Source organism: Chaetodon auriga, chromosome 6 (assembly GCF_051107435.1).
Source record: "Chaetodon auriga isolate fChaAug3 chromosome 6, fChaAug3.hap1, whole genome shotgun sequence".
In the NCBI taxonomy this organism is placed as follows: Eukaryota; Metazoa; Chordata; class Actinopteri; order Chaetodontiformes; family Chaetodontidae; genus Chaetodon; species Chaetodon auriga.
In genome coordinates, this window is record NC_135079.1 from 2,973,086 (window position 1) to 2,998,016 (window position 24,931).

Sequence of the window (24,931 nt, forward strand, 5' to 3'; positions counted from 1 at the left end):
AACTGCTAGCTGGCTAACGTTTGCAAAACATCAAAAACTTTTTAAAAGTGGAGGCGCCGTGAATGGCGGGGAGCCGTTAAAGGGACGTGTGTGAGAGAGCTTACCTCAGTTAGCGTACGTGCGGAAGCCGGTTAAATCCTTATCCGTAGGTAGCATTTCTTCCACCAGCAGTTCAACATGTGTCTGGTGTTATCCAGCAGCGGCGGACTGTGTAGACGTGTCTGCAGACTGAGCTGGCTGGCTAGCGTTAGCTAACAGTTACCAGTTAGCCACCGGCTCGCTAACCTGGACGGTTAGCTCCCGCCGCCTCAAGATGTCGCTGTCACCGGTTTACCTGTAGCTTAAAGCAAGTTTTAACCAACAGCGACTCAAAATGGATCATGTAATAAAATATCATGATTTTTAGCCGAATGAAAATGAAAAAAGAGAACATGACTACAAGTCCGTTAATATTACGTCACATTAAGACGAGCATTAGCGTCTGGACAACTGTTCAAACTTCCTCGTACTGCGCAGGCGCAGACCAGACTTTCCTTCTTACACCTGTACAGGTTTTGCTTCTGTAATATCATCACGATGTCACCCAGGTACTTAAACAATTCTGTAAAATCTGACAAGGAAACACTGGAGGGAGATCTTATTTACACCTCACCGATAAATCCAAGAAATCTTTGACACTGCACAGGGAACTTGTTTTAAATTGCCCTGACATGTGATGCCAGTTATCAAGCTTTTGGACTCTCAGGTGTAATATGGAGACTTTTCAGACAGGCAAATGAATGAATGGCAGAGACATCTCTCTTCCCACTTGGGATCATTTTTCTCAGCCACACCAAGAGCGGCTCATTACTCTGAAGTGGCTTATTTCACACTGGTCTGTGTGGGTGTAGCTCTGCTGTCATGAACAGAATTCTTCATCAGTCCAATAAAGGTGTGTCAAAGGGCAGATTTTACACAAAAACTAATGTTATGACCTGTTTTGAAAGCAATGACATTATGATGCTCCTAAAATAGCACCTTACATGCACATGGTCCTCATTATTGTAACGATGCATGAACATATAAAACTCCTCAAAGTCACGTTTTCTACAATTTCTCATCAAGATATTTTTACAATGTTCTATGTACTAATTTTAGCCAGTCCTAAGTCCAAAGTCCATACTTAAATGGCTTTGATAACATTAACATTTGTTGCTGGTAAATTACAAACCGCTGATTTGATTATGTGTTCAGTTATATGAAAGTCAAAGTGTAGACTGTAATCATCCTAATTAGTTCCCAGTGTGGTTCAAGACCTTTCACCATCAGGGGGATATTTTAACTCCACCTCTGATGCTCTTCATTAATATCATCTTAATGCTTCTGTGCGATGAGTTTACGCTCATAGTGTAATGCCTCATTTTAAAATCTTCAGCGTGACTCATTTTTTCATTCCTGTATCACAATAAACAGTATTAGAAATTAGGAGTGAGTCAGTAAATAGAAAATTTGTCATTTAATGCAACATAATTGTGACTGAATTACAATTAATCTCATGGAAATAAATCACCAAACTGACAGACAGGATGTTTCATACAGGTATATATTACAATGTGCCTTGTTATATAATACAGTCAGGTTCTGTTTTTAATAAAAATAAGCACTGGAGGAGAAAGTGATACGTTCTGATTTTATTGTAAATTGGACATTATGCACATTACTTAGCGACTGATGACTGTTAATTAAGCTTGTTAAGTGGTCTCAGAACTCCCTGCGCTGAGTGAGAGTTCAGACGAAGTCAAGCCAAAAAGGCAATTTAGCCAGGAGCACTGCGAGCGTGAGAGCTCGCGTACAGGACAGACGGTGAGGGCAGTACCAAAATGAGGGAACAAGAACATTGAGTGGCCGACAGTGGTGACTGCTTGTGCCAGAGATACCAGTCAATGAACACGAAGAAATGTTTTTGTTAAATCGTGGACCGTATGGGACATTAACCGTGAGGTGACGGGAGGCGTTCTTTTCAGCCAAACGTCTGAGCTCTTTAGCAAACGCAGACAAAAACTCTCCCAAAAATGATTCATTTCACCGTCGTCGCGAATTCAAACTGTTTTTTCAGCAGGTCAAATAGAAGGCGTGGTCTCACTGACACAATAAATACTGCACACGTGATATTGTACTTCATAAAGATGTCTTTGCATACAGGTGTTTGCTCCCTTTCCTATGTCTTGTATTATTTCCTCAAACACGATGATGTTTATCTTAGATTCAATATACAGAGTGTCTGTATAAAAACTAAATAACCGACATCCAATGTGTAACGTGACATCGCGCTGTGAGACCAAACCTCTTTGTCCCTGTTTCTCTAATTTCTGTACAAAGACGATACAACTATCCAGTCATGCAACGTTGTTTGGGAGGGGGTGGGGGGGGGAGTTGTCTGTTATGTTCTCTGTCGTTTTTTTTTTTTTTTTTTAGGCGTTCTGCATCTCCTTGCCGATCTTGTAGCTCAGGATCTTGTTCCAATCGATCTTGGTGCGTGTCACAGGAAGCTGGCGGCGTAAGGCTTTGAAGGTAGTGTCCGACATGGTCTGGTAATTCTCGTTGATGGCCGTCTGAAAGGACAGAAGGGTGAGATGGGGGAGTATGAGAAGCGCATTTCAATTATCTGCAGCCAAAATCTATGTGTGACAGTGTTTGAGGTGAGTTTTGGGGAGTCAAATAAGGGCTTTAGTTTCTCTAAATGAACGGTTAGCATCCAGATTCATCATCTGTCGTCGCCTGAAGACTTGACACCCTGAGGAAAACATCCCTGTGACGGACGCTCACAGTGTCAAAGTGAAGGATTTCATCATTTAATCCTGCCAAGAGTGAAACATGAGCTCTTGGTGATGTCTCATTTTTAGCCACTTGCATGTCTGACGCCAAACATTTCAATCAATAGAGGAGTCAAAGTTTTGGATCAGTGAGAGTAAACTCGTGTTGTCATTAATCTGTGTACAGAGGTCAAAGCAGTTCAGACAGTTCAGTTTCCCTCCAACAATCAGCCCGTAATCATCACATTTAACAAACGATATCACATTTCTACACACCTGATAGTTGTTCTCTGCAGCCTCCATGAGCTTAACGAACTCCTTTGCAGTTGAAGCCTCGCTCTGAAAGATGACACGACATGTGTTTTAAGAGCAGAGGAAAAAAGACAGTACGAGGGATGTCAATGGTTAACCGTCGATCAGTTAAGAGTATTCTTGACCTGTGGGTTCATTTGCATACACACACACATGACTGAGACCCATATGCTGCCGGTCAGTGTGGCTAGTTCAGTACCGCGAAGCTGAGTACGTCACGCCACTGAGCGCACTTAAAAAGGATGAGCTAAAAGCGATGCTAGCCAAAGCAGACGAGCTAACTCCGACCGGTGAGCAGAAAGCGAGTTAGAGTTATGAAAATGATCCGGCTCTACATGCTCGTGTTTTTGAAGTCCGCCCTCTCTCTCGCCAAGGGTCTATTTCAACCAAACCAGAGCTGGTGGTGATTGGTGGCGCAGTGGAAAGGTGAACCACGAAGGTTTGAATGAAGTGTGCTTTATGCTGATGACTGAAATCATGTGTCTGTGTGCTGAGTTCTACTCACAGAAACTGACATGGACTCCTGGACCTCTTTGTGGCTCACCAGCTGAACGTTGCCATCTTCATAGTAATGAACCTGGAATGATTACAGGTTTAATTTCGCTTCATTGCAGAGATAAAATTCACACTGCAACTCTGAACAATTAAGAATGTAGAAAAGGAGGTCAGGAGGTCAAACTCTGTCGAATCAGGTACCAGAAACCCCCCAAAAAGTCTCTGTGCTCAGATTGAGACAGAAAGTATTATAAAACCTGTCCGTTACTCCACAGAGTGGAAGATTTAAACAAAATACCTGGATTTTCATGATTCCTGCCACTTGAGTGGTGGAGGGGGAGATGGTAAACTTCCATTCTGACCTCCAGCGTCCATTCCTGTGCAGAGAGGAAGAGTAAAAGCACACTTCAGTCTCTCATTGCATCTCTTCCTACCATCACTTATAACAATATCACACAAGCATGAGGGCAGTAAGTCTCCTTGCTTCACATTAGATCAAACTGAACCTGCTGCTGTGCGCTGTGCTTTGTTAAAAAGCTCCGTCTGCTTCAGGAAACGAGTGTTTACCAAAGTACCAAAATACACAGACATGTGACAAATTTAAGAAAACCTGTAGAGCAACATGACAGAAGTTGTCACTGCGTGATGAGTGTGAATCACGAGTCAGCATGGCGTCGACCCAACTTAAAGCCCCAAATGAAGGGACAGCTTTGAATGGTGTTTCATGCCTCCAGCAGACACTTCGCAGTCTATGACAGGCGGGGGCTCATTTTGGCCCGTGTTGGTTTCTCACTCATCTATAATCACCATCACAGAGCACCGTGTCAGCGGTGATATGAATTCAGACCTTTAAGAGCTTCTCATGGCAGATTCATCGAGTCTCACCTCATAAGATAATCTAAAGAATATCGCCATCCTGCTAACATGCTAATAAATTAGCATCAAGACTATTAAATGCCTCCTTGAAGCTAGCACCGCCTGAAATAAAACAGACGCGCTTCTGGATTTAGTTTTCCTCTGCAGCCCCTCAAGGTAGGCGGGATTCTTCGCTGCTCGTCGTAGTGATGCCATGTGACATCATCAATGCAACACAAACACGCAGGAAGAATGGAGGACATCCTTTCCTCTGCAGCCAAACACAGGAACTTTTTTTTATACATGGTGCCTCTGTCAATTTCAGTTTCATAAATCTGATCTGACTTTTATTCCAAATCTGCTGTTCGGGTCCTCATTACTCAAACATGGCAGATAACGACGGCAATCACATACAAGGAGCTGTGGGATCATTACACCCGACAACCCATAAGCCCAGTAAAAGCCAGCAGCAAAGAGGATTGGTGCAGTTCTTATCCAATTAGATTAACCCGATCAGAAACAGCTCAGAAACTCTTATGAGGGCCAACAGTCTAACGCTCCACAGTGAAGTGCCAATTACAGTAATGCCTCAGAAGCGTCTTGTACATATCAAACAACATTTAAGGCGTTTTTAGGCTTATTCAGTATTTAAACATCAAGGTTAATGTTGATACGATGGCTGGAAATTCTACAAGCTCTGTCAATCTTTTTGAAAGAGAAGGAAATCTTGTCTTTAAGTAAAGATTCAGTTTACTCCATCCTAAACCTGGAGAAGCCCGTCTGCACTCAAACAGCGTGTCGCTCTGTGATGCCTTTCCCGAGAGAAAAGTCCAAAAATGTCATAAATCCCAGTGGTACAAAATGCAAAGAGAAGGAATTAAAATTCACATTTAATATCATGGAAGCGCCTCAAACATACCAGAAGTTTTTTGGTTGAAACTGATGGCACTCGATGCACACGATGATCGTTTGATGTCCGTCGATGGTTTTCCCATAAATCTGAAGGGAGAAGAAAAAACATTTCACACGCAAAGAACTTCTGGTTCTACTTTAGTGCTGCACATGTGAAGCAAACGAATTGAGACAAGTGGTTTGTGGCTAACAGCTCCAAAATTAAGCTCATGCTGACCTGCAACTGAGACACTTATAGATATGTATGAATATGCAGATATTTAGGAAACCACACAACAAGTTTGCAGCTGTGAACTCTTCTGTGTCTGCAACAGAACTGTACTGTCTACTTTGATTAATAGGATAAGCAGCACAACACAAGCTGTAGAAAGATAAATGACACGATGATCTGAATGCCACCACTTCCTGCTCTTTACCGGCTGAACTGAAATAATCACTCATTCTCGCTGCCTCTCAGTCTCTGCTCACAGTCAACGGTCACATTAGATCAATAAACGGGAGATGCTGCTGACTGGTATGTTGAGGTGTTGTTCCAAAGAAGCTCAAAGTCAAGCAGTCGTCACACCAAACACTATACTTATTTTGTGAAATTTAAAGAATCTATGGCTAAATTGTCCTTTTCCTGCAGGACTTAAGTGCTCAGGATCTGGAGACGCTTCACCGCTGATGGATGCTCGGTGGGCCAGTTCATGCACCATCCCGCCTTCCACTACCGCGGTAGTAAAATCACTGAGCTTTGACCAGCTGACAGGGTTTTCACTTTTGGAGGAGAATTTGTCCTCTAATTGGCTGAATGTACATCCTGGTTATGGAGCAGGCTGGAACGTACCGTGCAGACTCCATTGGGATAATGCTCCTTGACGTAGGCCCTGACGGCAGAGTCCACGGCGCTCCTCCAGCCCTCCAGGGAGCCGTCGACGTCATGGGGCCGGGGGTCGCTGGCCTCCTTCCTCAGGTGGTCGAACTTGAAGGAGGTCTTGTTCTTGGGGTCCAGGACTCGGCCGTTCCCAAGGTCACCATGCTCTGTGATTAAGACCTGAGAGGAGTGAAAAGAGAGGGAGAAGGAAGGAGACAGGAGGTATCAGGAGAGACCGGGAAGGAAGTAAGGAACAGATTTTGAATGAACAGGGAGAGTAAGACAGAGTAGAGGGAAAGAGCAGATGGCAGAAGGCAGGAGTTTTTGTTGGAAAGGGAGAGAAAAACCAAGAAATTAATTACAGAGATGACAAAAAAAAGGGGTGTGGACAAAGTAAGACAGGAACACAGACGTCAGCCGGAACTTTCCATCTACCGCCTTCCTCCTCGACGCTCGGCTCAGCCTGCTGGGTATCAGACGGGGGAATTTCAACCCGTGATGTGGGAACAGAGGGACATGATGACATCTTTGCACAAGACAGTGCAATCGTTACTGAAGCGAACACACAGCCACATTCATTCAGCGGCGCCGCGTTCAGCCTGCACAGACGCACACAGCCGGCGAGCAGCGACACTAACATAAAAGCCAGTTTGTGATCTTGTTTCCTGTGGAGGCAAAGGAGAACGCTGGGACTCGTTTGATGGTTTAATTCAATCCCCTTTCTCTGATTTAAAGCCCATGAGACATAATATTAGTGCAGTAACAATGAAAAGTGAAGAGCCTGTTGCTGTCCCTGCTTCCGTGTACCTTCATGAGTCACGTCTTTTTCTATTATTGGCTCCTCTTTCAACATTTGGAAAGCACATTTGCTTACTTAAAAATCTTTGACTTTCATCTTTGGTTCATTTTCAGATAAACGGTGGTTTACATTACTGGTTAGTACTTTAGTTTTCATGTTGTGGTGCTGCACTACTGCTGAACGAGTACAAATACACACTGCAGCTCTCCATAAAACTGTAGTTTGCACAGTGACACATGTGACTGTTAAATCAATATGGATGCAGTTTATAATGACACAGTTATCTCAGACAGAGCTTCACTTTCCTCTGAAGTGCATCAGCTATAATATTCAATCATAACTGAAATGATGTGTTTGAAGTTAAAATATGAGTCATTTCAATCTGCGTCAGTGGTTAGCAAGAACATTTTTGACCGGTTAAGCCTGTTAGCCTATATCTTCATTTGCATACAGACAGCGTGATGCAGGCTGGTCTGAGGCCATCACCCAGTTGGTGTATCTAATGATTGAGACCCACATGCTGCCAATCAGTGTGGATTCAAAGAGCTCGTTTGGTACCTGGAGCCCGAGTACGTTATGTCACGGAGAGCTGCTGTGACTAAACGCATTTAAAAACACTTTGAAGAGAAGAAGGATGAGTTAAAAGTGAAGCTAGCCAGAGCAGACAAGCTAGCTCTGACCACGACTGGGAGCAGGGCTCCCTTATCTGTTTTTTTATGGGGAATATCTGCTGAAGTGGGACATATTCAAATCTCTCCGCTCATAATGTCCAGTGAAAATAACTCCAGATACAGATCTGAAAGTACTCTGGCTCTGCACGCTGCTTCTCTGATGTCTCTCCTCTTCAAATGGTGACTTACAGGTTAATTTGGACCAGACCAGAGCTGGAGGTGACTGTTGGAACATTGTGAAGAAGTTTTAGGGAGTTTTAATTTGTTTCTGTTCAGTTTGAATTAAGTGTGCGCGCGATGATAAATGACTGTTTCTGTAGATGGAGTCTGGTGGTGTTGGCGAGAGCGACGCTGTTTCTGGTTAAACAAAAAGGATGAGCTGCACGAACAACACGTTCAACAGCTGAACGGCGTGATGAGTGTGGGGAGGAGCATGAAAAGTGGGAGAATTTCAACAGTCAGCACGTTCAGATGAGCGGCAGCATCAACTCACCTGTTCTTCGTAGCCCTCAACTTTCACCGGGGTAAACTGGTCCAAGTTGTACTGTGCAAATGCACTGCAGAGAGAGAGAGAGAGAGAGAGAGAGAGAGAGAGAGAGAGAGAGAGAGAGAGAGAGAGGGAGAACGTCACTTCACACACTTTAAACTCCGGATTTAAAGATTTCTGACTAGATAATACATGCTGACAGCGTCTGGACACCATGGATGCAGACTAAAGACATAGTAAATCTGTAACTGAGGACTCATCTGATCTGATTTTCACTGACTGTGAGATTAACTTCTCCGTCCAGCTGAAAACCAGCTGTGTTCTGAGACACAATATGGCAAAACAACCGTGGATCTGCTTGTTGAATTGTGACAAACGTTGCTCTTCACACTTCAATGTCTTCTTGCAAATTCAAAAAACGTTATTGGAGACCTGGAAATAGCACAAGACTTACTGCGCAGCACCTTCCCTGAGAAGATTGTCATTGTTGAGCAGCAATCGCACATCTGAGGAGAGAAATGGTGAGATAATGAGCGAGGGAGAGGGGAGAAATAAGACAGGTACAGCAGATTAGCAGCATGACACACGCACCAGCACAAAAGACAAAGCCGCCTGCAGTCAGTCTTTGCAGCATTTATGCCAGGGGAGTGCGGCAGACATGGTAAATTAGCTCAGTGGAAAAGGCTGTAAAATCACGCGCAGATGAAAGGGGACAAAGTGGCGAGAGGGGACTGTGTTTCAGCGTGTGTGGCTGTCAGGCCGTGATAAGAGGCGGGCAGGCCGAGAGCCCGCCGGCGCTCCTCTGAGGTGACGGCATTGACTGAGGCAGGACGAGGCTTTAACGATGCCAAAACACGCACACACACACTCCCTCAAGGGACACTCCTTTAACAGCGTGGTGTCAGCGCTGGCGCTGCAGGGTGAGCTATAATTTGGCCAAAACATCACAGTCTCATTTCGCTCTATGAGCGGCCACAGCGGTGCGATGAGTAACAGATGAACCCAAACGGTTTTCATTTCAGCTCCTGTTAAGAAACTATTTCAGAGCGAGCGCTGTGGGAGCAACGTGAAGAATAATAATGAAGACAGAGCGTTGTTAAAATGTGAAAACAATGTATTTTATATTTAGATTTGTGAGTTAACACCACCCTCCCTTTGGCAGTATCACATACAACTCTGTGGCAGACAGCAATACATGCTGTACTACTGCAGTAATCAGTGCGTTCCTGACCAGGACAGGGTAATTCTTCCTTGCTTATTTAATTTCAGCTCAGAAACTTGAAGAGGTGAAACGTTTGTTTCCACAAGGCAGACGTGGGATCAGTGTGAATCACCCCCCAACCTCTCGTGTGCTCGAAGCTGCAGCCGTCAGTGCGTCTATTTCTGTACGCCTCCAGTAACGAAAATAAACTTCTGGTTTAACTTCCAAGGGTCACTGAACTTAAAAATAAATAGATAAATAAAAATAATAGCCGACCCTATTCTCAAAATGCTCCATATATACAATCAGGTTCTGCGTTAATTCAACAAGCGCTCACTTTAAGTGCAACTGGAAACAATCACAACTGCTCGATGGGCTCTCATTAGAAAAGATGACTAGTCACTGCAGGAAAAGCGCAAGTGTAAATAAAACACTGACAATGGCTTCGTTCCATTTCGAGTCATGCCATGAGGTGGCGCGATGCTATCAGGGTCCTGGAACTGGACTGCAGCCACTATCAACATCATTAGTTCCACCTATGTTTGACAAGTCCATTCCTCTGATTCACTCTGCTGCACTGGTGTCAGGCTGTTTACTCTGCAGACACACACACACACACACACACACACACACACACACACACACACACACACACACACACACACACACACACACACACACACACCTCTGAAAACTCCAGCTTACAACAAAAAAGTATTTCAGGTTAGGAAAAGTTAACAAAGCTAAAAAAAAAAAAAAAAAAGCTGCTTGTTTCCATGTTTCCGACTGTTCCTCCAGAGGGAGGCTGGGAGATTAAACCCTATATTCATATACTCAATTTAATGAGAAAACAATTAACAACATCAAACTTTTGACACCGCAGCGTCCCCACAGATGAAGTCTTGCTGATTTCTGACAGCATCATAATCACCCGAGTGGTGCAGAGAATCCCGGAGTAATCAAGTTGCAAAACTAATTAAATCCCCAAAATTAAAAATTGCTTCTCTCAAGTGGCCAAATGGAAAATATGCTATGGTCATATACATTCTGTGTACACAGCCTGGGTCGAAAAACAAACCAAACCAAAACATATTTATCTTACGCACATAATGAAACACGTGATCGGCTGCCTGAGTCACACAGTTGACGTTGATTTGCTAATTTAACAAAGCTAAGTGCACATAAGACATTTTCTGTTACCTGCAGGATGTTTTAAAGGGCTTCCTATGAAACCATTCACGTCCTGGGTGAGTCACATCATCCAGTTACACGTGTTCAAATCATTTCATACATCTCCAAACCGAGCCACTTGTTTTTTTTAATGTAGATGACGATGTTTAGATAACGGTCAGCAGAAAGATGACAGTTCATGAAGGGAGGTGGAGGACAGGTGACAGACACCTGAGCAGAGGCCATTCTGATAATAACGTCACCTTTTACACACCGAGCACCACCAAGCCCACACACATCACACAGAGGAAGAGAAACAGAATACTCACCATTGAAAACTTCATTGAACTCTCCTGGCGGGGCATGGATGACAAAGTTAGCTGCTATGCGTACCTGCAAACACAAAAAAAAGGTGCATGTTCAGTCACTGATCTGACAAAACCAGCAACATGATGAATCTATCTAAAAATCTGAGATGACATTTAAGTTGTTTTTTATAACATACTTTTCTTTTTGACAACGTGTGATGAAGATTTCTCACTATTCCCACTCAGAAAGATGGTGTTTTCAACCACTTTTGGCTCCTTTCAAAGTCTGCCAAAGTTTTAGCTCACCCTAGTGCTGAGCTCACTGTAAACACACCAGTTCAATGCTCCAAACTCGCAGCGTAAACGCAGAGTATGTGTGCGTGAAGTGGCCAACAGAGGGTGTGATGAGACTGTGTCACTGCTGTGAGGGCGGACTGATGCGCTTCAGCGTCTCTCTCAGTCTACAGTTCATCTCAACAGTCATTTTTCCCCTTCCTCACTTCTCTTCTGCTGCTGCATCACAACACTTCCTGTTTCCAGGTCACATGTCAAACAGACAGCGAGACAGCGGCCCCTCCCTCCCCCGCTTGGTTTACAACCATATAAGGACATAAAAATGTGCTGAGGACTCTCATGCAGATTCTCTCTCTCGCCCTACCTCTACACTTCTCCACCTCTCTCTATCACTGGCAGGGTACAGTGGCTCAGCCTGGTCCCCCCCACACCAAGCTGGTGTGTCAGGGAAGGTGTTCATATTTGCATGTGTGTGAGTGTTGTGTGTGTGCTGTGCATCCCCCGGGCCCTTATTAGCTGTGTGTGTATACAAGTGCTCTGGAGCTGGCGCAGAGCTGCAGATTGATTCTCGCTAATGAGCCGCTGAGAGAAAGCAAGACACTCGGGGAGGAACGTGTGATGTTGAGATCAAAGTTTATCTGCATTAGTTTAATCCTCTGTCACGAGATCATCATGACCCACTTGTGCTGAACAACCTACAATTCATAACAAAAAGGAGGAGCTGGCGCTGGTGCGAGTGCACCACACATGCGTGCACTTTGTTAAACAGCTAGCGGGGACTGTGTTTGTTTGTGTTTATGACTGGAAATCCCTGCGGGAGGAGCCATTTGCATTGGGTATCCCTCGTTACACTGGACGGCAGCGTAAACAGACTTTCCATATGCACAGCACATCTCCCAGGCCTGTTCCAGGAGGCAGGTTTACGCATTAGTGAAGCAAAGATTTCCAGATCAGTTATCTGATCACTCGCTGAGTGAACCCTCTTTGGGTTTGTTTGTCTGTAGCTCACTTACTTGCAAGATAGTAATAATACGAATACTAATACTAATACTAATACGTAGAATAATAATAATAATAAACTTTATTTGTATCGCACCTTTCACACAAGAATTGCAGCTCAAGGTTCTTTACAAGAGAGAAATCACATGCACCAAGTGAGTGCTTTACATAGAAAAAACTGAACGGACATGAAAAAAGATAAAAAAATGAATGGAAAATATTTAGCTGCAATAAAGTCCAACAAGCCCCAGCTGCTGTTTTTAATGGAGAAAACAAAGTTAAAACTGAGGTTAGCTGTAGTTTTGTCTTCTGCAGATGAAATGCCGCCTTTCTCTTGATCTGAGCTCAGCTGATTCACAACAATCAATACATCTCGACTTCATCCACCTTGGACCTCGTACACAGCACAGATTTTTTGCTGTTATATCACTGTAAACAGAATATATCTGGATTTTCATCACAACTATCACATGGTAGCTGGAGACGTCTTAATCAGTTGGTAACTGTGAGAACTGCTGCATTACTTCAGTCTTAAGCTTTAGTTCAAATAAGTGGCACAAAACTGAACTTCCTCTATGCCGAGATCTGGTTTCAATAAAGTCTATTAAGAGAGTTTACGTTCAGCAGGACCACTGTAATCACTGCTGGACATCAGGAAATGACATTACACTGTGCTTTTCTGTGTGTCTTCTCGTGCTGTCTGAATGTAATGTGATACTGTAATAACATCAATAAATCCTTTTTTCAACCTCTTATTCCATTCAGGGTCACTGAGGGCAAACCCAGGCCTTTGGGGAGAGGCGGGGCACACCTTTTACAGGTATCCAGTCAGGGCTAACAAACAGAAAACACATGTACATTCACAACCAGAGGGAGTTTAGTTTCTGATTCACCTGCCTAAAGACAGGCAGATCATGGAAATAATCTGAGCGGGACACTGCGATGACATTTCAGATACTTTTGTCCATCCACGAGTGAATGAAGGTCTCGGTGAAATGCTGAATTTCCACGAACAGTTTGAGTGTTTGGCATAAAAACTGATTTGGAGACAATGATTAAATAAAGCTGATCACAGACACTTTAATCCTACCATGGACAACTGTGTGAACTTACACTACAGGGAGCGACCAGTGACGACTGCAAAGGGATAGACGGGACCGGTGGTTTTAAGGGGCACGGAGAGGAAGAGGAGGAGAGAGGAAGAGGAGGTGAAGCCAAGGGAATGTGATGGGCTTTAAAATGAATCACTGACAGCAGGAGGAGGAGGAGGAGGAGGAGAGGGATGCTCCATTAGCAGATTATGAGAGAGGCACTGACTGTTTAAAGTTAGTTAAGAACAGGCTAATATTTCCTCTTCATCTAAGTACCTCAAACCACTTCTACTAATGCACTGAGACGTCAGCGTGCATCCTCCTGTTACAGTACATGAAACAATGGATAACAAAAAATTGATCCACGCTTCTACCTTTTCTTACAGGTTATATAAATGTTAAATATTAACCATTTTTCTTCCAGGGGAATTAAATATTATTCTAGTGATTCTGGGACATGTCACTCAATAATACTGATATAATTTTGAATATGGTTACAAAAAATTCAGATTGTGATAATGGCAGCGTCATTTCATTATGTGCAGCAACAGCAAGTATGGCTGAATGAGGAAGTAACATCCCTACTGGCTCCGCGGTGGGGAGGCTAGCTCCAAAAAGGGGAATGACTTCAGTGTGGAAGTGGTTTGGTTATGAAAGATCAGATTGACAACAAACCACAGTAATGTGAGAGGAGTGCACGAAGAGTGTGATAACAAACGGGGGGTAACACATCACCACCTGAAGTGAAGGCACCTGGCTGAGTGCCAGGTGAGCCAAAAATCCCCCCGAGTGATGATAAGATGCTGCTGGATAGCATGATGGTACAGCGAGCGGTGAAACCACAAACCCATGGTGCCGACAGGAAGTAGTCTGCTTCTAATCAACACAGAGCTTTAAACCAAACTTAACTTAAATCCATGAAATCTTTTTAACTAGCAGACGAACTGAACCAAAGTCAATGAGGTAATTACTTTAGCGCTGCAGTTTGAATGTTGAGCTAAACGTTCCTTCCTATGGCGGTCTGCTACGCCGGGACACAGGCGACTGGGACACTTCGGAGCTCTGAGACCTAGTTTTGAGCACCGACTGCCACCGTGGCACATGAAAGGCCGAGCTCGAGGCGAAGAGTCTCTGGTGGCAATCTTTTACTGACTGACTCCGAGTTCTTCACGCGTGCTGTGCTATCAGAGAACATCCTGAGAAGTCTGAGCTAAGGCTGATTAACTGCACCGAGCCCACAAACATTTTATGACAACTTGTCAAATCATTATTACCTCCACCACTGAAGCTGGCTATTTTCTCAAAATGAGACACATTTCCTTTGGCCCTGGCATTTAATTGATTAGCTCATCAACTGAAAATGAACAGACAGCAACTTTGATTACCTTTTTAATGACTTACATTAGCAAACTGGTTCTAGATTCTACAATGTGAAGATTTACTGCTGTTTATTCTGTTATACAAATGTAGGTTAAACAGTTTATAGTTGTTTACTATTGTTTGGACAGCATATATTATATGAGGAAGAAGATGTAACTTGGTCTCTTTTTTGCCACAGCCATTGTGTTGTCTGAGTGTTTGTAGTCAAAGTCTTTCAAGTGAACGTAATGAGATTTGTGTTTGGGTGAAATTTTCACAGAACTCACACATGGAAGAGAAAAAACGACCTGCATCTGACGGAGGGTGCACCTTTGGAGGATTGCACTGCTGCTGAGCTCTGTTAATAAACGCATCGAACATCCACGAAGCTTTGTGCAGCTAAGGGGGAAACACAAGGACTGAGTGCAGTTCAGACGTTTCACAGGAACACAGAGACAGCGAGCGAGGCTGACAACTGCTGCTGTATGTGAGCGAGTGCTGCCTAAACGTGACTCAGACGTGGACAAAGTCTTTCTTTTGCTGGAAATAAGATTGTTTAGGAGTCTGGGGAGCTGGCATGCAGGCAGGAGCTAACCAAAGAGCTAATAGACACAAACAGAAAGAACATGCCCCCCCCCCCCGGTAGTGTGAGATACTTAAGTCTTTGTGCACTCTTGGCCTGGATACCAGCTGGTCTCTTTTCTTTCAACTTGCTCACTGTATATTCATCCTCATATTACCCAGCAACCCCTCCTTTCCTCGCAACACACACTATCCCAACACAAATTCCCCCCTCTTAGCGAGCATCCTTTCTTAATCCCAAACGACACTCACTGACACCAAAACCACATTTACCCTAATCCAGGCATCAGAATCGCCTTATCATGCCAATCCAGATGCATGAAAATAATGTTAATAGTAAAAAGGCACAGCAGGAACAAACTGAGGCAATATTTCGGCCCGCGGGCATTTTAAGCTGCATCATCTCCCTGAGTTTGATCCTCTTCTCTGGCATGCTTCCATTTCAATATCCTAGACAGAGAGGAAGAAGAGGGCCTCGGCGCCTTGAAATGCTGAAGCAGACACAGGGCCAAGTTCAGAGGAAAACTAGTCTGATGTGGGTGAATACTGGAGGGTTGGGTGACGGGCTGGGGTGCAATAATTTATGAATATTAAGTCTACAGCGTGATGGCAGAGGGAGGAGAGGACTGCCGGGCAGCCGTAGGCTAACTAGAAATGTTCCTCTGCTAATGAAAATGAGGAGGAGGTGGCGGCTGGTCGGCTCGGGATGAAGCTGAAGAAATAAGGGCCAATTTCTGTGATGTTGGACGCTGGCAGAGGCAGACGGCTGTGGCTGTATTGAAGGGGGTTTCCTAACCCAACACTGTGCTTCATGTTCACTCAGGCTGACATAACACCGCCTCCTCTACTGCATATCACAGCAGTGATTGTGCATGTTGGTCAAAATGGCATTTCTAAGAAGCAGTTCAAGTTTTCAGATTGATTTCCTTCCTTCCAGGCAGCCACCAGCGTCATTAAAATCAGTCGAGCGTTAATGTCAATATGTGGAGACTTTCTTGTCAAATGCATGTGAACATTTTGAGGTAATTCGACAGATGCCCATCAAAAAATATAAGCAGCAAGTGTTGAATCATCTAACAAAATGAAACACACATGCTGGATACTCAGGCAGGGATCAAACTCGTGACCTTGCTGTTACTGCACAGACTTGGTGTCCTGAACCTGCCGGTAAAAGTAGTGTCAATTTACCCCCAGCAGCCAGCTATGCAATATATGGAATATCACCGGCTTGCATTCCCAGCTCCAGTATGCAGACACCACAGCGTAAAGCCAACGGTCTTAACAAATCATTTAGCATTGTACAAGCAATTTCTGAGCCAAACAGGTCGTAATGCGGTTCAGCAAAGAGGCTCCAGCTTGTCCAAAATCTTAAACAGGGCACCATGTTTGTATTTCTCAAGGTGGGGAAGTCTAGCTGAGTGCACATGCAGGAAAACAAGCATAGCTCTTTCCTCATCTCCAGATCTCTTGTACTGCTGCAGCAGGCACGTACAGACAGAGCTCCTCTATCTTTGCATTCTTCAGCTGAAGTGAGATGCCGCTAAGTTTTCAGTATTCGACTATGTTATGAGGCAATGGAGACAGCTGTGCACAAGCTGAGCTCAGGGACTCGCAGAGCTGTTCGGAGTTTCCGATGACTGCCCACTTAAAAGAGGGAGGAGGGAGGTTTCTTTATGACCCCTCTCGCCCAGACAGCAATAAAACTTAGAAACTGGAAAAATTGAGATAAACCTTTATCAAATGAGGAGCTGTGGTCTCAGGCGTCATGAAGCAACTTGGTCTATCGCAGAATGTATATTTTCTATCTCCCATCTGGAGAGGAGAGCATTTTTATCTCGGTTTCCGTAAGTTATTGTATTAAGGAAATCACTCACTGTATTTCAGCTGTGCATGAAGGGTAATCTGCAGTATATCTAAAGGTTAATTTGTTTGACACATTTTTTTCTGCCATCCTAATCTTTGTACAGATCCAGCTGGATATGTAGCCGAAATACCTGAGAAAGCTTTTTTCTATTCATGGGATGTAGTGGATGCTTTCACGTATCACGCCTTGCTGCACCGTGACTACACGCATTATTTACACTGGAGCAAAGGAACAATCAAGCCACAATCCCTGGTACTGTGAGCAGAGCTGCAATTCATCTGCAGCTGCTTGGACATTGACATTTTCTAGACGGATAAACTAACTGATAATGGTTAGTTGCAGCCCTGACTGTCAGCACTATGCTGTGTTGACCTTCTGCGACAGTTAAATAAGGTACCTGACTTAGGCAAACTTCACCAACGCCACTCTTAAACTTATGCAGGAAACATTCAAATGCTTCACTGAACAACGTTATGTGCCGCTTCGCTCAAAGAGCTGTCTAAGGTAACCGCCTTATCACGCTCGTGTCAGCAACACGCAGACCTCAGCTGTTGTTTTTCCTGTATAATGACCACAAGTAATCAACACTCTGGATCAGGCAAACATGCACACACACAGCACAAGCTAACCCTTCCTCCCTCCAAGTGTTGGTGATCAACAAGTGATATGCTCACATGCAATTTCCAGTTCAGAGCTAAAATCGTTGTATTAAGTGTTGTTTGTTTATCATATATATGTAAGAAAAGTGATTCCACCAAACATAATCTCACTCTATTCAGAAAAGGTGAAGCACACTGATACCTCTGTGCTGAATTCACAACCAACCAATCTACACGTCAGCATGACTATGACTGGGTATCATCGACAGTGCTTCAACACCGTCACATCAATCAAGGCTGGGAGACACAAGACTATAAAGACACCATCTAACTTCCCCTCTCAAATATAAGCCTTTTTCGACGAGATTATGCATTCTTAGCAGACCACTTTTCACTGACTGAAGGGTCTGCCCTTTTCTGAAACAGGAACTGCAGCAGACACCTCAGTTTTTCTTCTAACATACTCGTAGACTGCCGAATGGAAGTGCAAGCTACAGCATTTCAAGAAGGGCAGCTGCCACTTTTAGGCTGTGGGTAGTGTGTTTGTCTACTCTGTGGATCATTTTACCATATACCACATCCATATTTCAGGTCTTTTCTTCCAGTGGTCAACAATCATGTTGACAGGTAATAAATGCTTGGTTTCTGGTCCTGGTACCTGCCTGGCCACTTAAATAACAGACAAAGGAAACGACTGCAAACACATTGAGTAAGAGCAGTTTCCTGTAATACCGTGTGTGGTTTCTGCGCTGTAATCAGGAAGCTGGCAGGACCGTTCCCAAATGACTCAAAAAGACAACGAGCTGTACTTGGTATCTGTGGCAGAGACAAGACTCTTCATGCTGTTTAATCATTTACAAATGGAAGAGACTCGAGTAATTCCCGATTAGGGAGCAGTCGGGTCTTTTTTTGGAACAGCAAAGTGACGCTGACATCCACAACAGCAGCAGGGCAGAAATGTCTCAATCCCCTGGGACACATTTAGGAAGTGCTTCACAGAGACAAACTCAAAGCTGTTTATTGCATTCGACACAGACACAGTCCTCCTATCAAAAATAAATGTCCTGGGTTCACTTTTCCAAGGCTACCTATCAAAACAGTGTCTCCGAGATGCTTCTTCCAAAACAGATTAAACAGCCATCACGGCAACATCAGCTCAAGCAACTTAGAAGCAAGTTTGCAGGTTTGTTGTTCAATGTGGGACAGTACCATCAGCTGAGTGCGAGGAGATTCTGGCTGAGGCTGATGGTTTCACCCACTCTACCAGTACCTGGCAGGCCACCAAACATCATTTGGAGTTTTCCTTTTATTCTGCAGACCGACCAGTGAAAGAGTTATTCAAATTAACGAGCGAATTTTGGAAACTATTACCTACTCTCACTGTGTTAGCAAATGAAAATACTCATTTCCTCCCTTTGCAGTCTCCTCTGAGCTGCACAGAACAGGCTGAGAGGCCAGAGCAGATGGCTGACTGCTCTGAGCTAATGCACCGGCCTTCAAAGTGCAAAATGCAACTGCAGTGCATTCGTGGAAATGCTGTGCTTTTAACAGCGCAACATACAGTCGATGGATGCATAATGTAACTCCTGCACCGATCATATTCAAAGAAGGAAATGAACAGCTTCCATCAGCTGAACGCTGCATATTGGCTGCGCCTGGTTCTCTACCAGTCAGCCTGGCAGGTCACAAACCTATGAAATGAAACTGTCGGTCAAACAGTGAAACTGTAGAAACCCATGTGGTTAACAGATGAAAACAGCTCCGTCCTCTTCACAGCACCAACATGTAACGTTGTGACCTGTTTTACCACAGCTTCACTTTAAAAGCATGTACCTGCAAACCTGATGCACAGTCAGCCTAACATATTACAAAGTCACAATATGGCCACAGTCTTCATCACAACCTAGCCCTGTAATGAAACAGCTGATGCCTGGGTGTTGATATGCATGACGCAGTCACACCCGCGGGTCAATGAGCTGCCTCAACTCTACAAAACTTCTGACTCAGGCTGATGTGGAACAGAACAAAATAAAACCAGGCCTTGTTCTAACTCTGAATGGTGCATTACATAACCTACAGGGTGGCAACTGAAGAGTTCACAACTGCGTATGAGGAAGAATGCTCATAATGGTTTACTGTGATATTAACAAGCGTGGCAGGGCCTTTGACTGCTCGGTTAGGATGGACGCCACACACGGTATCAGGTACACATGTATAAACATAGCTCCATGTATGTAAACCCCTTCAGAATGATAGAAAGGCCGCGACCATGGCTTGTATTCACTATTTGTTCATCTACTAACTGCTTTTGTAATTGTTGAGTCATTCAATTAGCAAAAAAAACAACAACAAATAAAGTATAAAAAACACCTGAAAAGTCACCAGAGCTCAGAGAGATTTCTGAAATTTGTTTCCAAAGTCTGACCAACAGTGACAAAACCAAGTATTAGATTTACAATGACTAGAAATTAATAAACTTATAAATCTTCACAGCTGTACAACTGAGTACCCACGACCGAAACTATAAGAAAAACAGTCAGCAATAGTGCTTCAAGCAGCAGCTATCACACTGTCACACCTCTCTCAAATCTGTGCTGAACCACAAGGAATACAAGGTGTCGTAGAGACTAAAATGTGAAATGAATCTAAGTTTGCAAAAATAAAATCAGGCCATTTGACAGGACATTGAAATGAAGTGCAAGTAGGATTCCTGCAGACAGTTCAGATGCAGTTGAACACTCATGTTGTCTTAGGGTGCTGGCCGTGTGTGCTTGAGTGTGTGTGTGCGTGCGTGTGTGTGTGTGTGTGCGCGTGCGTGCGTGCGTGTGTAAGTGTGTACATGCTCTTTTAAGGAAATGAGGAAATGAACAGTGCTTGTACAGCCACACACTAACAGGGGTGTAATGGGGTATAAAACCTCCTCAGAGTATGAGTTCGACTGCCTAATTTGCATACCAGTGTTCGGTTACACCGCTTTAAAAAGAATAAGTGTTGGTATGAGACCTTTAGAGTTGTAGATGCGGACTTTTAAAGTCCGAAGTGCACATAAGAATACAGATTGTTAACTACAGCTAACTGCTTAGTGTACATGTTGAGGAGTCAACTGGCGCTAACAGTCCCCGCATCTCTTTACTGACCGAAACGCAATTTATTAGAGCTACAGCGGTTAGCAAGCTAGCTTGTAAATGTTTACGGTTGCTGTCATACGGTGAATTAAATCTTCCTCGGTATGAAATAATATGACAATCAATAATCTTCCATTATTTTAGAGCAACGACAGAAAAGCGGCATCGCACAGAGAAAAGGGCGTGTTAGTAAGTCAAGCTACACGTTAGCATGCTGCGGCTATGCTAAAGTAACTAGCTAGCGATGTTTGGTGTGTGAAAACTTCCATAACACAAGCGAACAGAGACACGGGACAAAAAGCACGTCCACAACACGAAAACGGTGTGGGAGCTACGCTTAGGTGAATTTATCATATGTACACGGCTCCTATTTTGAGTCAGGACCGTACAAGGAGCCTCCGTTTGAGATTCGGAAATGAACGGAAGTTGAGCTAAAAATAATAAGAGCCGAAGCAGCAGCGGCTGAACTGAGGCCTGCTTTTTCTCCTCTTTTCATAACGCCGGTCGACCCCGGGACGCACCGACACACCGACTCAAATGCAACTCGAAATGCGAGCGCTAACGTCCCCCGCCGGACTTTATTCGGTGATTTAAGTGGCATCTTACCTTTTCCTCGTCGGATAGGGGCTCCTCATGATCCGCCATCTTTTCTTCCGGCACCACTAGCTTGTCAGAGCGCCGTGACGTCAGCGCCTGGGTGGATTCCCGGCGCGGTTCAGCTCAGATGTGACTGATGCTCAGCGGTTATTCTGGGCCACATGGAGCTAATGTGTCTGCACAGTTCACCAATGAATGCAAACCTGTGCATCTCTTCTCTTTGGCATTTAACTAACTACTAATTGGTTCCTGATGCAGGTCTAAAACTTGTGCTTTGCCTCGTGTTTTCCTTACTTTTATCTATTGTATTTTTATTTTCATCCATATTCTGCTCTATTTTTACCTAGATTTTAATACTTTATTGCGTGGTTTCTGCATTGTCTTTATTTTTATTTTCATCCTTATTATCATTACATCATTTTTTAAAAAAAATCTGTTTTCATGTCCGTTCTGTCTTTTGGTCTGTCACTTGGTGCATGTGATTTATTTCTTGTAAAACACTTTGAGCTGCAATTCCTGAATGAAAGGTACTATATAAATAAAGTTTATTCTTATTCTTGAAAAATGAATAACTTCACCGTTGTATCTGAACTTTTATTAAATGTATGAATACTGAATAATAACTATCTTGCAGTGAGTACATGTGAGGTTCATACTGGCAACTGTTCTACTTCCTCATGGAAGTAACTTCTACTTTTTGTACAGCTTTTAGATATAAGATAAGGAACATTTCCCTCTGTTGCTTCTCGTTTGTAGTATTTAGTTAACTGTCATTCTAATAGAGTTACAGAGCATGTGGGGGATCCAGTCCTTCACCTTACAGACTCCCTCCACACATGGATGGCTGTGAGCTGACAGATGTTCCTCCCTAATAAGTTTTACAGAATAATCAATGAAAATGAACTATTCCTTCTTTTACATATCCAGTCTGACTAAGCATGAATGCTCTGACACAGCAATATCTTTCTGATTTGTTGATTTTCTGATTTGATTTGTTAGTGTAATCCCTCACATTTGCACCTGATCTTAAGTGCCTTGCTCAAGGGCACCTTGACATTTGATGTACCCGACAAGAGCTGTTGAAATAAAGTCCATGTCTTCCATCCATGAAGTCTTCTTTTTCTTCATCATCTTCACTGAATCCTGGATAAACTCTATGATTACCCACAGATGCTGTCACATTGTGCAGGCCATGTTTTCCACCACTAGATGGCGAGCTAAACTAATTTCTAAAGCTGAGGGTTTGTTTAGGACCCCTCTGCTTGTTAAGAGGCATGAGATCAGTTTCACTGTGTGACTCATTCTCTTTCACAGTGCCAGCAAAGAAAAAAAGTGACATGTAACTAAACACCCAATACAAAAAGCCCAAAGCCACAGAGAGACAGGGGTGAGAGGGTGAGGCAGGGAGAGAGGATCGTTGAACATTATCACAGGTGGTGAAATTATGGTTCCCTTCAGGAGGTTCAGTGAATTCAGCCTGAGCACAGTGGAGAAGGAAGTCTGGCTGAAAGGACGCTCTTGGTCGCTGAAGTTTTGGTCATTGCATGACACGTCTACACGTGCAGAAACACACATTTTGGATTGGACAAGTAAAAGTCCTTCCTCCCTTTACTCAGTGAGAGTAATGTCATTGAGTAAAGAACGTAGTTGCTGTTTACCTCAGGTTGGTTTATTGCCCACTGGCTGCTTAGCTGTTTAGCATACTGGCTAACGAGCTTGTTACCTGAGTTGAGTTATTCTCGAGGAATAATTCAGACGTGCTGTAACACAGTGACCTTTTTGCAAAAGCCCCCTTATTAAACTATCCTCCTCTACTGTAACATTACTAAAGCTCATTATTCACAGGTAGATTTGTGAGGTAAAAGGTATTTAAGAGCCGCTGAGCTACAAAATGAACACTTCAGACTAAATGACTGCCTCACGGCTGTTCTTCCTCAATGCCTTGTCCTTTCCCTCTCCCTCCAAGACTGTAATTTATCCCTCCTTTGAAAAGATTCAGCCTTCGTGTGATGCCAACAGTGCAGCTCACTGCTTGTTTAGGTGGGGTCACCTCAGTACTCATGCTGTCACTGTGTTACTCCTGCGTGGTAACAGCGGTGAAATGGTCAAAACAACATCTTAGGACAAGCCTGACTCTGTTCATCCTTCACCTTCTCTTTCATCACGAGTCCTCTAACAGATGATTGTTGATCATTACAGATCAGAGTCTGACACTTCCAACCTTTTCACCACCTTATCTTCTGTGTTTGTAGCATCAGGCTGTTTTTACTCTTCATTTCATTTAACACAAAAGCCCGTTAAACACAGCTCCTGGCAGTCTTTGTTGAGACTCTGTGACTCTATGCTTAACATACCTTTACTTTTCACAGCGGAGCTTAAATTATGATTGATGAAGTCTTTATCTCCCCCCTTGGTGTGGCCCCACCATCAGCACAAGTGGCTGAATTATTGTGCAGATTTGGGATGATGAGGCACGCTGGAGGATCAAACCAGGAGATTTTAAAAGCCCTGTAATCTTGCAGTGCAGCCATTGTGTCGACACTGGAGCTACTCATCACCTCTGGGGACCAAAGCGGGCACTGAGAACTCAGATTCTCTGCTTCTGAATAGGGGGCCGCTCTGTTACTCACCCCCAGCCACTGATTAGTCACCTCGGATACTCATTACACTGTTCCCGCTTAGACAATAATCACCCAGAAGACTCAAAAGACATTAAACCGTTGAGGTATTAAAGACGCAGAATGTTGAAAGTGTTCAGATAAAGAAAGAAGCAGAACTTTTGTGTGCGAGTATGATTTTGCTGATACCACGCTGAGTGATCGTGTCCCTCTCTGTTCTCCAGCCATCTGAGTATCAGTGTGAGAAATGTCTCCTTGGCAGTGCATCAAAGTCGAAGGAGGCCATGCCATGGGGACGAGCGAGACTGTATTTCCACACCTCCTGACGGTATCTAGTGTAGTCTGCTTTGTGCCAGTTCAATAGCTGCTGTGTTGAAATGCAGGCGGCAGCAATGCAGATGGATGAGGGTGTGCACAGTCGAGCTAAAGCGGGGGTCTAAACCTGCAGGTAGGAACCTCCGGGTGAAGTCAGGGTGTGGTTTTGGGAACTGTGAAATGATATTTACAAGCTGGTTTCTAGCCAGTGTGTCCATCTGTCCATTACTTTGGTCCAGACTAAAATATTTTGTGCAGACTTCATGATTCCCAGAAGATGAGTTCAACGGTTTTTAAGTAAATGTTTCAACAGCTATTGGATTGAATGCTTTAAATCTGCTGCAGATATTCACTGTTCCCAGAGGACAAACCTTTAAAATTTTGATCATTGCCTCAGTTTTCCCACAGGACCACCAGAAATTTCACATTTCAACACGTGCATTACTTTCTGTTGAATGCTGATTAGCAGATGTTAGCATCAGTATGTTAGCATTGTCATTGGGGCTATATTGCCATGTCGCCTGTAGCTCACTTTTAGTATTTCTTAGTTCTTGGCTCCCTTTGAAGATCTGCCACGTGTGGCTACAAAGGGCCTTGAATCTTGTTGAGCCCCGCTGGTTTTCAGGAATA

General features: G+C 43.8%; 2 protein-coding genes across 5 annotated transcripts in view; both read right to left on the minus strand.

Annotated features, from left to right (window-relative positions):
* The window catches only part of LOC143322139 (suppressor of tumorigenicity 7 protein homolog), a 44,368-nt gene extending 44,115 nt beyond the window's left edge, over positions 1 to 253 (minus strand). Inside the window, exon 1 of one of the 4 annotated variants that reach the window (XM_076733090.1) lies at positions 105 to 253. The gene's annotated coding sequence lies outside the window, so the exon portion shown is untranslated. The remainder of the gene's footprint in view (positions 1 to 104) is intronic. The other 3 variants (XM_076733092.1, XM_076733094.1, XM_076733096.1) reach the window with 3 other exon arrangements.
* Positions 254 to 1,480: 1,227 nt separating this feature from the next.
* On the minus strand, positions 1,481 to 21,514 carry LOC143322142 (F-actin-capping protein subunit alpha-2). Its single transcript, XM_076733098.1, has 10 exons — positions 21,378 to 21,514; positions 10,880 to 10,943; positions 8,634 to 8,685; positions 8,186 to 8,249; positions 6,196 to 6,402; positions 5,374 to 5,453; positions 3,898 to 3,976; positions 3,610 to 3,681; positions 3,069 to 3,131; positions 1,481 to 2,591 (listed from the first exon to the last, which is right to left on the minus strand). Exons 1-10 carry the CDS (start codon positions 21,414 to 21,416, stop codon positions 2,451 to 2,453), a joined length of 861 nt encoding a protein of 286 aa, XP_076589213.1. The 5' UTR covers positions 21,417 to 21,514; the 3' UTR covers positions 1,481 to 2,450.
* Positions 21,515 to 24,931: the final 3,417 nt, after the last annotated feature.

Bases quoted from the DNA above. Each gene is read 5' to 3' on its own strand.
- LOC143322142 (XM_076733098.1), bottom strand. From the start codon at position 21,416: ATGGCGGATCATGAGGAGCCCCTATCCGACGAGGAAAAG. The intron at 3,977-5,373 runs GTATGTTTGAGG...CTCTCTGCACAG, and splicing joins TTTCAACCAAAAAACTTCTG to GAATGGACGCTGGAGGTCAG. The intron at 3,682-3,897 runs GTATTTTGTTTA...TAATCATTCCAG, and splicing joins CAGGAATCATGAAAATCCAG to GTTCATTACTATGAAGATGG.